This window comes from Sycon ciliatum, chromosome 11 (genome assembly GCF_964019385.1).
Source record: "Sycon ciliatum chromosome 11, ocSycCili1.1, whole genome shotgun sequence".
Lineage (NCBI taxonomy): Eukaryota > Metazoa > Porifera > Calcarea > Leucosolenida > Sycettidae > Sycon > Sycon ciliatum.
In genome coordinates this window covers 11,131,763-11,146,526 of record NC_088653.1, presented here as the reverse complement: position 1 = coordinate 11,146,526, position 14,764 = coordinate 11,131,763, and the positions used below count along the sequence as shown (strand labels likewise).

General features: G+C 50.1%; 1 protein-coding gene across 1 annotated transcript in view; it reads left to right on the top strand.

Moving 5' to 3' along the window:
• The window catches only part of LOC135827620 (uncharacterized), a 134,277-nt gene that overhangs the window by 51,698 nt on the left and 67,815 nt on the right, over nucleotides 1-14,764 (top strand). The window contains exons 6-7 of the mRNA XM_065340086.1: nucleotides 2,852-3,245; nucleotides 5,415-5,641. Coding sequence (XP_065196158.1) covers nucleotides 2,852-3,245; nucleotides 5,415-5,641 — 621 coding nt within the window. The remainder of the gene's footprint in view (nucleotides 1-2,851; nucleotides 3,246-5,414; nucleotides 5,642-14,764) is intronic.

Below are 14,764 nucleotides of genomic sequence, written 5' to 3'. Positions count from 1 at the left end.
TTTCTTGTGGCAGAGAGTATTCATGTATCATGCCTCTTCACTATGTCTGTTTGAAATTTCACAGAGCGGAAAAAAAACTATGGAGCAATATCATCTTCACAGCCTTTTTAAGGAGGCTCCCACCTAAAGAAGTAAAAATAAAAGGTCTATGGACACCCTGTTTTCTATGCATAGAATGGTGGAGTGATTTCTCTTCTTCAATTTGGTATAGTTTTGAGGTAGGGTCACCAGGCATATAAGAGGTATTCTGGTGTATTTAGTGAGTGTACAATTTCTTGATTTTCGGCAAAAAATGGTAAAAAAATTGCGTTTTGACCCAAAGAAGCCTCCTGGAAGGAGGATACTAAGCATTTTCTCCATCATATGTTTAAGAACCACATTTGGAGGTATCTTAGCTACACAAGATAGACTGTGTCTTGGTTTTGCCCTTGGCGAGCAACTTTTTCGAAATTACGGGTACCGAAATTTCCATCTGGTGCTGAATTGTGAAATGGTTCAGCCTGCAACATTTTGTCCATGGACATATTGATTTTTGTGGCTTTCTGTGATCCTTGAGCCCCAAGAAAACCGATAATGAACAGTGATGGTGTCACCAGGCACTTTAGGCCCCTACCAAACAATATAGGTAACAAAATATGGTATTTTTAGGCCAATTCTGAAAATAGCATTTTTAGAAAATCTGACCATTCTTGCCTTCTTGACTAAATATCACTACCAATGACATGGTAGTATGGTAATATTATTTTAGAAGAAGTTATTTTCATGCTGCAACCTCCTTTGGACATACCAGACAGTCTGTGCTTGGAAAGGTACATGTACCATTACATGTATGTCATGTAGCCTTCAGTCCTAGCACATTGATATACGAGTAGTGTACATGTACATGTAAGGCAGCGAGGTTTCATAACAACCTCGACCATGAAACTGGCACATGAATAATGTGAAAGCAGGCATTCAAAATAAGGCACACTAAACACTCACACGCGTGCGTGCGCACGCACATAAACACCCACCCACATGCACGCACTCTCGTGCACGCATCATTGTAACACTACTAGTCCATAGTAGGACTTAGTTTAAATAAAAGCATGAAGACCAGCCACTGCACTGTGCATGCATTTGCTGGTTGTCACTTGCGTTGATAGCAGCAGACTCCAGAAAAACATGGCATGAAGGGCAATATGCATCTACACACGCTGGCGTGTACATATACGATATACATGTAGTGTACTGTCATGCTCTCTCGGCAATTCTTTTTGTGTCTCAAATACGGTTCACAAATGCGCATTCACATGCAACTCCTGTACTGTAAAGCCATTACCACACTGTCCTTGCGGACACCAGAGAGGAGAGGGATACAGAACCAGCACCGTGAGCCCCCCCCCCCCCCCCCCCTCCTTCCACACCTAGCTTTGCACACGCGCGCACACATGCACGTGCATACACACATACATGTACACAGACATTTGCATGCACATGCACACAGTGCACGCGTGGGGACATGTGCATAACCCAGATCAACATTGCGTGCGAACCCACACATGCGGGCACGAGCACGCGTGCACATACACACGTGCGTACACACACACTCATACACCTGCCCAACGCTGAAGCGAGGATAGCGAACAAACTACGTTATACATAGCAACTTGTGCTCGGATTACACCTTTCAACAGCTTGCACACACACACACGCGCGCGCGCATGCGCGCGCGCGTACACACACACACACACACACTCGCGCACGCTCACGCGCGTACACACACACGTGCGCGCATGCGTACACACACACACACACAAACGCATGTACTTGCGCATAGGAAAGGATTCAAAATAATCAACCACAGGCATTTGCCCAATACACACCTGAGTGTGCACATCTTCGTTGTGGCATCCCCATTTTTACAAAAGCAGGATTTAGAAGTTCATCCTTACACCATCAGTGCAGTACAATGGTTGACAACGAACCTCATTCCTACAGGGACAGTAGCCAAAGTTCAGCAGCTCTGAGATGCGTCGTCCACTGAGCTCAGGATACTCTAGGATCCACAGAAAGTTTCAAACGGCACTCGTGCGGCTGGAGCTGCAATCGGGTCCACTTACCAGCGAGTGGGCAGCCACATCACGCTCCACATGTAGTCCATGCTAAATTCCAGTACCAGTACTAGTATCACTACGTTCGACATCGATGTCTTCACTGACTTCAGCCTGCTTTTCTCACCCTTCTTCGTCAGTAATATAATTTGTTCTTCGTGGCCACATCGTACTGCTTCAACAACGTTTTCACAAAAACATCAAGCAGCGTAGGAACTGCCTTTGTTTTGCATTAGCCATGGCCAGTGATTCTTTCCAGCGTAGAAACAGCCACGGCTACAGAAACACTGCAACGAGTAGAACTACATCCTGGAACAACTGCGAGCACAGAGAAATCAAAAAACTTCTTTCTGAACAACAGCTTTTTTCCGCATGGAACACAACATTTTTCGAATCTCCTGGTAAAAAACAGATTTCGGAGGTGCCCTTTTTACACTGCGGTGCGCAACTGTTCGGAGCCTCCTTAAGGAAAAGTTGCCTTCAACACTTATATCCAGTATTTGTATTCTTTACTAAGAAAATGGTGGGCATCACGCAACTGCATTATAAAGGAAAGGGGGTTTATCAACTGACAACCCCTCTATTCAGTTGCTATTCACAGTGAGTGGCCCGCAACGTCACAATGTTTTGACGTCACTGATAAATAATTTTCATCCAGCGCATGCGCCAAGTGTGAATAGCAACTGCATAGAGTGGTTGTAAGTTGACGAACCCCCTATTCTTTAATTGTTGTTCTTGTGTGTGTTATATATACGCAGACTTACCTTCAGCTGGAGGAATTTTATTCCGAAGGCCAAGAGGACGCTAACACTCTAGTTGTTCTAGTTAGCGGGGAACAACTTGTTGGGAAGTCGACACTGATCAAGACATTGAGAGAAGAAGGGAACAACGGCACATCAAACGACTCGAAACGAACCCGAGGCATCCAGATGTCCAACTTCACTGATAATCTTGGTCAGCATTTGCGTATCAAAGATCTCGCTGGGCAGGACGCGTTTTCAGCGACACACGACATTTTCTGCCTATCCACATCAGTACCAAGCCTCGGTCTTGCTGTTGTCAATAGTAAATGGGACGAGAAACTGATTACAACAAGCATAACCACCACAGTTGGTCGGTTTTTGAGCCGGAGGCCACCATCGGTAACATCAGGTCAGTGCGATATTTTATCAAATGCATTTTTGTGAAATTTTGTTTGTGTCTGTTGATCCGTATGTCGGCATGTACTTTAGCAGACATGGAAATTCAGTTGATTGACCGGGGCCGGCGCCCTCAGCGCAAACAGAACCCTGCGTGCAGTGCACATGCTGATCCGATACGACCAGCGCTCTGCAGAGCATAAATACATGTGTGTTCCGCTTGTCCACGGCCGCATGGCGAGTGCCCTGGGGCCGCTAGATGTGTGACCGGATTTCCATGTTCACGACAGTATATGAATGAATGAATGATTGGGGTATGTGTTTGATTCTGTATACTGGTGCAGGTTTCTGTGTGTGTGTGCATGCAGGTATGTGTGTGTGTGTGTGTGTGTGTGTGTGTGTGTGTGTATGTGTGTGTGTGTGTGTGTGTGTGTGTGTGTGTGTGTGTGTGTGTGTGCATGCAGGTGTGTGTGTGTGTGTGTGTGTGTGTGTGTGTGTGTGTGTGTGTGTGTGTGCATGCATATGTGTGTGTGTGTGTGTGTGCATGCAGGTGTGTATGTGTGTGTGTGTGTGTGTTATTTATAGTGGTGTGCATGGGTAGTGGGATACCCATGCAGCCCGTGAGGATCTCGTGTAGACGGGTACAGAATAGTACCTGAAAAGCCGAAGTCGCTGATGACATCATGTACAGTGCACATGTACAAATTCATGTAGTACTCTGCATGTCTATCCAGTGTGTAAGGGAAGGAGTGCATTGTGCTGTCACCATGGAAACATTACCCAATAGGGTATCCCTGCTACCCGTGGAAAACTACCCAAACCCGATACCTGAAGAAAAGGCTACCTGACTCAGCCCTAGATATTAATTTTATCTTTCCGTGCATGGTAAAGGCCTGTAATAAGTCCCTGGGTAGAAACATTGGTGATGGTCCAGAACATGTGCGTCAATTTGGGCCCGGGAGCGAATGTGGTCTCGGCGATATTTTTGGATACGTGAAATCAGACTGATTTTCACATGAACAAACAGTTTTATTCACAAGTGCTGTGCACTACACTGTACACTGTACTAACGAATTGTTACTGCACATCAAGCTGAACATGCACTGCCCCATGTACTGGGCCTTTCCTTTTGCCCATGCATGTTCACACGGAGGTGGTCTAGCAAATGAGATAAGAGTGTCGATACATGGCACATGGGCGCGTACACGGATTGTGGACATTATACAAATCTTCAAGTTATTCCGAACTTTCCAGAGTTGGACTTTTCACGCTGTGTATGTGCAGTGGTTAACAGTTTTACCACACAGAGCACTATGGTCTGTGCATACAGTTATGTACCACTACCAGTCTACTGGATACCCGCACTATCGTGCTACATGAATCACGTGGCACAAGTCCACAGACTTGTCACGTGCACATACATGCAGTCAGGGAAAGTGAGCTTTGTGTTTGAGAAAGAAATTAATTATTTTATTTCTGGGCATGGAATAGTCCCGCCTCATCTTTGCTGCAACAATGAGTCCACAACTTACAAGTGAGAAACAACAAACAACTTCTGGATCGAAAATGTTCAGATCCTTTAGTGTGGAGAGCCTTGAATGAAAGAGGCGTGCCCGTGGTTCAAATATTCTGCTCTCTTCTCCAATTGAGCAACGTCCGAAATATAATATGTCCATACCAAAATTGTCTATGCCCGATGGAGCCCAAGATTTTCGGAATAATTCAGAGAACTCGCATCTATCTTCTCCAACTCCAGACTTTGCTCCTCAGAGATCTGATAATTAAATCAGCCTGGTCGGCATTAGCTGCTTCTTCTTCATTTGTCGCAGAAACAGCAGCGCACACTTCTCCCTGGCCTGTGCAGCCACTTCTCCAGTAGATTACCAAGGTTCTCAGCCCGAGACCGAACACATGGAGGTCAGGCATGGTTCCATCCTCACTCACGAGATATATATTCGAGGCCGCTCATAACACCCTAGTACGTACTATCGGTCGCCAATTCATTTGAAGTAGCATGAGCACAACTGCTTTAAAACACTCTTTTGACCAATTTGTTAGCTGCATACTATGATATTGCGGAGAGTGTGTTGCTTAAAATCACCTTTCCTCAAATCTCCTCACCACAAATATAATTATATATATTTTTATTTGCGTTTCCCATCTCTTGTTGTTGCAAATACAGAACAGCCGTTCAATGTCATGATCATTGCGACCTTCCGCGACGAGATCAAGAGAGAGGATCATGGAAAACTTGCTGCAAAGCTTGCCACAAGCTATAGTAGTGTCGAGAAGGAGTTTGGTGATAAACTCCACTTTCGAGGACGCTTTGCTATCAATGCCACCGTCAATGACGCAGACTTCGATCGCTTGAGAGTAAAACTTTCTGAGGTCTGCAGAGATATCCTGAGCGTAAGTAAAACTGTAACCAGATTTCAATTACAACTAGTGGAGAAACTAGGGGATAGTAAAGGGATCAGGAAAGATAAAGTGTGATAGAGAGAGTCAAAGATGGAAAGATGGAGAGAAAGAGGGAGAAGGATATAGAGATAGATAATGAGAACGAGAAAGAGAAAGAGAAAAAACCAGAGAGAAGAGAATGAGAGAAAGAAAGGCAGAAAGAGATGAAGAGAAAGATGGACAGAACGATGGAGAGAAAGAGTTAGGGAGACAGAGAGTGAGAGTGGGAGTTAAAGAGAGACAGAGATAGAACTGCAATGCACACCAGTGCATTAGACAGAGTTTGTAATCATTTGTGGTCATCCGCACTTGCACCTCTCCCGTGAATTGTACCATGGATTTGGTTATGAAAGAACTATTCAAACTGGAAAGCAACCTTATACGATGTTCCAAGAATGACCTTCACAAAATAATGTCCGGCATAGAAAGTGGCAAGCTGCAGGGATAGTGCCTGGATCATGGCCTGACACGAGGGAAAATATGGATCAGCGAAAGTGATTTTTGGTCCAAGAGCGCGTGGCTGTGAGTCTGATCTACTCAGCCACCAGGACAAGGTCCTGGGGGTCTGGTGATTTTTTTATCTTTTTAGGCAGTTCACTTCCCCGTCTGATCCTTTGAATGATCCAATTATCCATGAGCACTCGGCCGAAGGCTAGAGATAGGCACCCACCGAGCTAGAATCCAGCAGCCAAAGGTGGGGCCATGCATCATTGTTTGGATGCAAGCACCCAAACTACCAACAATAGCTCATAAACTCACACTGGAGTTATTGTCTTACTTCCATACTTTTACAGTCTTGATAATCATGAGCAACAACAGAGAAGGAAAAAGGGAATCTGACTTGAAAACAACTAAAAAGCACAACAACAGCAACAGCTGAGAAAACTAAAGTCAAAACGGAACTATAAGCCGGAACTGTAGTGTAGCAACATAATGCATAGATACACGGGAAAAGAGCCGGCACACGCACGCAGCGCACGCGCACGTACGCCGCGCACGCAGCAAAGTGAAAGTCTAGACATCAGAGCATGAATACATGAATGCGTGACAGCAAGCGCGCCTCAGGCACCAAGACACAAGATCACTACCGACATAACAGAGAGATGAAACGCACACAGCAGATCCTAGACAAACACAAACTGGAGCATGCAGGCAACTGAACACAAGTCGGACAGAGCTGGATAGTAATTATAACACTGAATGCATGAGAGAGTAGAATCACCTGAACATCACCCCCTCCTTGAGGGACCATAAGCAGAATGGGAACGAAAACACTCTAAATCGCAATGTACTAATCGTCTGTAGCTTCACGAACAAGCAACAAAGAAGTAGAGCGTAATCTTCTCTATAGCAGACTGCCGTAACTCTTCTGCTCAGGGAGTGCGCACCGCATCTATCGGGATGAGCACAGTGATAGGTCGGCGGTATTGCTTCCCTTTCACCTTCACGTCGACAACACGTGTTCTTCCGTCGGTGCCTGGGTAGATCGCTTCGATCCTCCCGAGGGGCCACTGGCCGCGAGGAGTGTGCGCGTCCAGGACAAGCACCACGTCTCCAATCCGGATGTTGGGAAGGCTCTTCTGCCATCGTTGACGTATGTTCAACTTTGGGACCATCTCTTGTAGCCAGCGCTTCCAGACCGCGGCTAAACAGCTCTGCAACACCCTCCAGGCTTTGAGGTGGTACGCCTGGCCATCTTCCTCGACCGCGGTCATCACGGTCGTCGATCCCGCTAGAAAGTGCGAGGGTGTTAGCGGCTCCGGGTCTTGTCCATCTCCATTCTGGGCCGTTAGAGGTCGACGATTGAGCTGAGCCTCAACAGTGGTGAAGGCAGTCTGGAGCTCCTCATCAGAACACACAGCATTGTGCAAGATGCCGACCAACGCTCTCTTGGCACACTTGACCATTGCTTCGAAGACCCCGCCGTGATGCGGTGAGCGTGGCGGATTGAACCTCCACTCCACGCCTTTTCAGGCCATGGTAGCGGCAATCTGGCTGTTCTTGAGGCTTTCGATGGCTTCTCGTAGCTCACGCTCGGCTGACACAAAGTTGGTACCATTGTCGGACACGACGAGATCCGGTACACCTCTTCTCTTCGCGAACCTGGTGAATGCCAGCAGAAAGCTCTCCGTGTCCAAGCCATACGCCATCTCAAGATGAACTGCTCTGCTCTGAAGACACGTCATCAAGCAGAGATAGCGCTTTGCTCGACTTCTTCCTCTCCCTTGCTTCGTCAGAAACGATCCGGCGTAATCCACACCCACCCGACTGAAAGCTCGGAAAGGCTCCTCGGTGCGGAAGTCGGGTAGTGGTGCCATCAGCTGTTGAGCAGGCTTTGCCCAAATCTTCTTGCAGGCCGTACACTGGCTCCGGTGCCTTTTCACTGCCGCTGGGCCATGTACAATCCAGAACTTCGAGTTCAGGGTCGACAACAGGTGGTTGACGCCAGCAGTGTGATTGTGAGCCGCATCCTCATGAGCGATTACAAGGGCTGTGACCGGATGCTTCGTTGGCAGAATGACGGGCCTACGGAGGCTGCTGGGAAGGTGATGTGCCGTGCTCAACCTGCCTTCCATCCGCAGTAGCTGAGGGTTGCTGTCATCCAGAACCGGTTGTAGGCGTAGCAGTGGACTTGACGCCGGGATGGGCCGCTGACTTCTACACGCTTCAATCGTCTCATTGAACTCGTCTTGCTGAGCCTTAGCGAACCACACATCTTCAGCTGACTCCAGTTCAGTAACTGTGAGGGGCTGCACGAGAAACTTCTGCGGTTTTCTCGTACGCTGGTATTCGAGGGACACCATGGTGCCTTCCACCGCTGCCGATCCTCCAGTCTGCGGTGTGTCCTGCCTGCAGCATTTCCCTTTGCTGGCGTGCCGAAAGAACCTTCTGCACCACGCAGTGACACGCTTCAGGCGAATCCAGGAACTGTATCGATCTGGTTGGAGGCGGTCAATGCTCGGACCGGTGGCTAGCAGGGACGATGCTTGGTGGCGCTTGGTTTCTCCAGGCAAATTCGTCGGCACAACGATGTCACGGTTCGGCCATTGTGACGGCGGCGCTTGCAAGAAACTCGGGCCTTGCCACCACTCGTCACACGCTGCGAGACTTGAAGCTGTCATTCCGCGTGTTGGGAGGTCTGCTGGGTTTGACTTGCCGGGCACATGCTGCCACTGCTTACCAGAGGTCACTGTCTGGATCTCCGCTATCTTCACACCGACGTCTGTGGCGAACTTGCGACTGTGAGAACGCACCCAGAACAGAACATTCATGTTGTCCGTCCAGAAGAAGTGGTGCGCTACTGGGATGTCAAGAGCTGTGGCGACCTCCGTGCTCAAACGTACGCCCAGGGCCGCTGCCTTCAACTCGAGCTTCGGAATTGACATCTTCTTGATTGGCGTTGGACGACTCTTTGCCATGCACAGCGTGACCTTCACTTGTCCGTCTGGGTAGGTGACTCGCACATACGATGCCGCAGCGAACGCTGCATCGGACGCGTCCGTGAAGGTGTGAACCTCAGTGGCGCATGGTTGTGGGAGTGCTCCTGCAAGCTTGAAGCAACGGTCAACTGACACTGAGGTGAGGTCCGGTAGCTCCGCGAACCACGTCTTCCACTTCTTCACCTCTGTTGTGCTGAGAGGGTCATCCCAACCATTGCCGGCAATACAGGCCTCTTGAAACAGGATCCGCGCTCTGATGGTGAACGGTGGCAGCTGGCCGCGCGGGTCAAAGATCGTCGCCATCTTCCGCAGGACCGATCTCTTCGTGATGGCATAGTCCTCGGCTGGCGCGTTATACACAAACGTGAACTGATCCTTGTCTGCCATCCAGGTCACTCCAAGAGTCTTGGAAACAGGCGGTGCGTTGCAAGCCGCGTCTTCTAACATGACCTGGGCTTGGGGTGCTCTGTCTGCTGGTGGGATAGCGGCGAGCACGGCTGCTGAATTACTGTGCCACTTGCGCAAGTGGAAGCCGCCTTTGCTGAGGGTTGCGTCCAACTTCTGCTGAATCTCTACTGCCTGGGACTCGTCCTGGGTAGCGTGTAGAAGATCATCGACGTAGAAAGCCTTGTTGACCAGCGTTGGAATGTCGATGCTGTCGTCTCGGTCACTGCTGGAGAAATCCTCCGCCGTTTGTCGCAACGCTCTGGTGGCGAGGTAGGGCGATGCCTTCATCCCGAAAACCAGTCTGTTGAACTCAAAGACTTCGGGTTCGCTGTTGTTGTCCTTTCGCCACAGGAATCTGGTGTACTTCCTGTCGTCTGGCCGGAGGCCAACTTGAAGGAACATCTCGCTGATGTCGGCGACGATTGCCACTGGCTCCATACAAAACCGTAGCAGGATGTGTACAAGGTCGCTCTGCAGTGGTGGGCCTGCGTGCATCTCCTCGTTGAGGTTACATCCACTCCAAGAGACGGCCGCGTCGAACACCACCCGCACCTTGGTGGTGACCTTGTCTTGGCGAACGATGGGGAAGTGCGGAACGAACCACTGATCTTCTCCATCCGCAGCTACCTCTTCTGCTGGCACTTGCCTAATGTACCCTTTTGCCATGTGCGATACAAGGACGCGGTTGTACTCTGCCGCGATGTGCGGCTTCTGTTCAAGACTTCTTTCTTGGCTACGGAGACGGCGCTCTGCCATTGGCCGGTTGTTCCGCACCTTCGGGCCATCCGCGCTGCGCCATGGGATGCCGACACAGTACCGCCCACCGCTATACGACAAGGTCGCGGTCGTCATGGCTTCTGCTTCCAGTTCGGCTGGCGTTCGGTACGTTGGGCTGACTCCGAGACCGACACTCTCGACATTCCATAAGTCTTTCACCAGGTCGTCCAAGCGATCGTCCGCCTGCTTCACGCTGTCACTCGGTAGACGGACAGCACAATGGGTGGCCACACGAGCTGGGTCAGCCTGAGCTGATGTCGGGCCGTAGCACACCCAACCGAGCGGGGTGAGTCGTGCCACTGGACTGCCGGGTGGGCCACATCTCTCCTCCAGAGCCTTGTGGAGCGGCGTAGCATTGAGGCCGATGAGGATACCAATCTTCTTACTATGGGAGACTGGGAAGTCGATCTCTCGTAGGTGGTCCCAACTACTCTTGCGCGCGTGCCACTCGATGATGTTGGAGTCTCCAGTTACCTGTGGCAAGACCCAAGCGTCCAATGAGGAAACATAGCTCCCGTCGATGCTGGAGATGGTGACTGTCGACTGGCTTGCATCTGTGCTGACGCTGTTCCCTCCTAGCGTCTGGACCTTCAGTGGTTGCGATGCTGGCTGGATGCCAAGAAGACCTGCAACGTCCTTCTGGATGTAGCTGGCTGTCGACCCAGAGTCGAAGAGAGCAGTACACTCGACCACTCGGTCCTCGTTCTTCAGCAATACTGGCACAGTCATGAATGAGATCCCATCATCGATGAACGTTGTGCTGCTAGACGGGTGCAGGACTGAGTCTGCACTGGCATGGTAGGTCACCTTCTCGCTTGTAGGCGTGCCGTTGGCGGACGCTCCTGCGGTGGTGCGTGTGTTGGAAGCGCTCCCTTTTTGCTCTATGTGCAGCATAGCATGATGCGTCTTCTGACAGACCGTACACTTGCCGGTGTCACACTTGTACGCTCTGTGCCCGGGCCGGAAACAGCAGATGCACAGACTACTGCTCTTGACTAGCTGCCAGCGATCAGGGACAGACATCTTCTCAAAGGCAGGACACCGCTCCAGGGGGTGACTGCCGCTGCACTTCAGGCACTGTGCACTCTGCTTGGGGGGACCGGCAGCATACGATCGCTCCGCCCCCCTAGGGTTCCACGGTCGGTTCTGAGCTGGACGCTGCGGTGGCTTGGACAGTGCAGGCTTCTTCTGATCTTGGTCAGACTCGGTCAGCCTGGCATCAACTTGACGCAGGGTGTGCACTCGCTTCATCAACCAGGTGGATAGTGTCTTCACGTTCGTTAAAGAATCGTCATGAGACTCGACAAACCTCGTCAACATCCCGCGGGGAAGCTTCTGCGTGATTGCGATGTAAAGATCACGGCCTGGTGTTAAACTGGCAGTTGACATGTTCAACAGAACATTCCGCAGTCTGACGGCCAACTGCTGCAGCTTGTCGGAGTCCCTTTCTGAGGTGATCCGTGGAAGTGCTAGAAGTTCCTGCTGTTGGCGCTCGAGCTCGCGGTCATTACTCCCATACCACTCATCTAGCTCCTTGAGCGCAGCGCTGTATGCGCCAGGGCCATCCAGCAGATCCGCAATCAGGTCATCGGCCGTGCCACCTTCTAGAGCTTCCCTTAGACGGGCCATCTTGTAATCTTCTGAGACCATGTGGTCGTCGTCCACCAGCCTCAGAAACTTCTGCCTCCACCTGATGTAGTTCTTCTGTGAACCATCAAACTTGGGTAGTTCCAGTGGCTGGATCTGATGTTGGCTGATACCACTGAAGGGTGCACTCTGAACGCCCTGTACCCAGCTGCTCACTCTGTCAGCTTTTCCACGTGCTGTATCTGAAGCTGCCTGAGGCCACGATCTTCCCAAATGACCTTGTACTACTGGAGTAATCTCCATACTACTACCACTAGGCTTGTCAAGCCCTACAGCGACCGGAGCTGGCGTCCTGTCAACACCGACAGGGGTGGACACTTGTGTTTCAGCAGGAACGCTGTCCTGCTGTTCGGTCGCTTTGTCTGCGGTGGAGCCATCTCCATCAAGGCGAGAAACGCCACGGCTCTGGAGAGTCTCAGACTTGAGCTCCCCGTTCAACCGGTCGTCGGTTTTGAACGCTTGAGCTACAAAACCTGCAGCGGGAGGACCAGCGGAGACGCTTCGCTCCGTGACTGCCTGGTCGTCATCGTCAGTCTCATCATCAGACGCCGCCATCTTCCGCGCAAACAACGCCAGGCTCTCAGCGCAGGTCTGAAATGACGCGTCAGTGGACGGCTCCGTCTCCTCCGGACGTCCCTCTGACTCTAGTTCGTCTCCTTCAATGGAAGCCAACTCGGCGTCTAGCTCCAGCTGCAGGATTCTTTTCTGTCGCTTGAGCTGCTGGACTTCAAACTCCTGCTCCAGCTTTGCTAGCCGCACCGCCGCCTTCAACTCCGCTCTGCGACGCCTGGAAGCAGTAGAGGAAGCGGACGATGTCAGGGAAGAGACACTACTCTTCGTATCGTCTAGCTCTGCCTCAGGCTCTCTGAACCTTACTGGGGGAACACCTTTCGTGCTCCTGCTACTTTTTCTAGGTTCCGCCATTTCTCTAATCACTGCACTGGTAGATCTACGAAATGACAACTCTCGAACCGATTTGGATCCACTGATCCGGCTCGAAGGACCAGATGTTTGGATGTAAGTACCCAAACTACCAACAATAGCTCATAAACTCACACTGGAGTTATTGTCTTACTTCCATACTTTTACAGTCTTGATAATCATGAGCAACAACAGAGAAGGAAAAAGGGAATCTGACTTGAAAACAACTAAAAAGCACAACAACAGCAACAGCTGAGAAAACTAAAGTCAAAACGGAACTATAAGCCGGAACTGTAGTGTAGCAACATAATGCATAGATACACGGGAAAAGAGCCGGCACACGCACGCAGCGCACGCGCACGTACGCCGCGCACGCAGCAAAGTGAAAGTCTAGACATCAGAGCATGAATACATGAATGCGTGACAGCAAGCGCGCCTCAGGCACCAAGACACAAGATCACTACCGACATAACAGAGAGATGAAACGCACACAGCAGATCCTAGACAAACACAAACTGGAGCATGCAGGCAACTGAACACAAGTCGGACAGAGCTGGATAGTAATTATAACACTGAATGCATGAGAGAGTAGAATCACCTGAACAATCATAATAAATATGGATATTATATATGACGGTAGGTAAACAACAGAGAGAAACACACAACACTTTTCTAAATATCTGTCATAGGAAACACGAGAGGGTTTGGAGGAAAATAGGACCGGAAGAACTCCACCACCCACCGCAGAACATAACAAAGCAAGGACCTTATGCAGGATAGCTGCCGAGCCAAGGAGAGCATTCTTTTGCAATTCAGACATAGAACAGTAGCTGGTGATACCGATTGTGTCAAGGTATCCTGGCAACTGTTTGGAAACGTGCCCTAAGTCCCCACTACCACAGGAACAATCTGAGTCTCAACTTGCCATAGTCGATGGATTTCGCGAGCAAGAATTTGATACTTGGCACGTTTCTGAACGTCCTTTTCAACAACGCGTGGATCACCAGGTACAGCAATGTCAATGATCAGGGGCTTCTTGGCAGGTCCATCAACCAGAACAATATCAGGCCGTCGGTGCTTAGTGAAGCGATCGCACCGGATGGTGAAATCCCACAGAATCTTGATCTTCTTGTCCTGTGGAGAGATTTTGGAGTCTGAAGTATCTCTAGCTTCAGGCACATTATCCTCGGGTGCAGGATGCTCTTGTACCGTTAAACTAGTCTTGGTATGCTCAAGCAAAGGATCAAAGTGGTGCTTGTAGTACTTGTCTTCACATGGTATCCCATGTACACGACAGAGCGACCAGTGGACCAGAGAGGCCAGCCGATTTTGACGCTAGAAGTAATCCCTTCCAGCGAGCTTCGAACACTCGCATAGGATAAGGGCAACCGACTCGCATGCCTTCCCAGACATTCGACACAGGGGGCTTCTGCCCTGATAGAAGATTTGGGCCTTGAGCAGGTTAGTTTCTATGGCCTGGTCTTGTGCCGCAGTGATCAGTCTCTCTGTGGTCTTCTTGAGACCAGCCTTTGTCAGCCAGTTCCAGGTGTTCTCCTTGGTCCGTTTTTCTTTTTGCCGGACAAACTGTCCATGCACGGGTTTCTGGGTCCACGACAAGAGGTGTTCTTTTTGAAGCGACACTTCACTACCTGTGAGGAGTCCGGTGGGGCATCCAGATGTGGCCACAGAATGGGCGCAGCCACCTTCAGGAGCTCCTTATCTGACTGATGCACATAACGCTGCAGATTGCTTTTCTCCATGTGACATCATCATGAATATTTTGCAAACCATGTCCACCCTCCTTGCGACTGACGTACATACTGGCTACATCAGCGCGTGGATG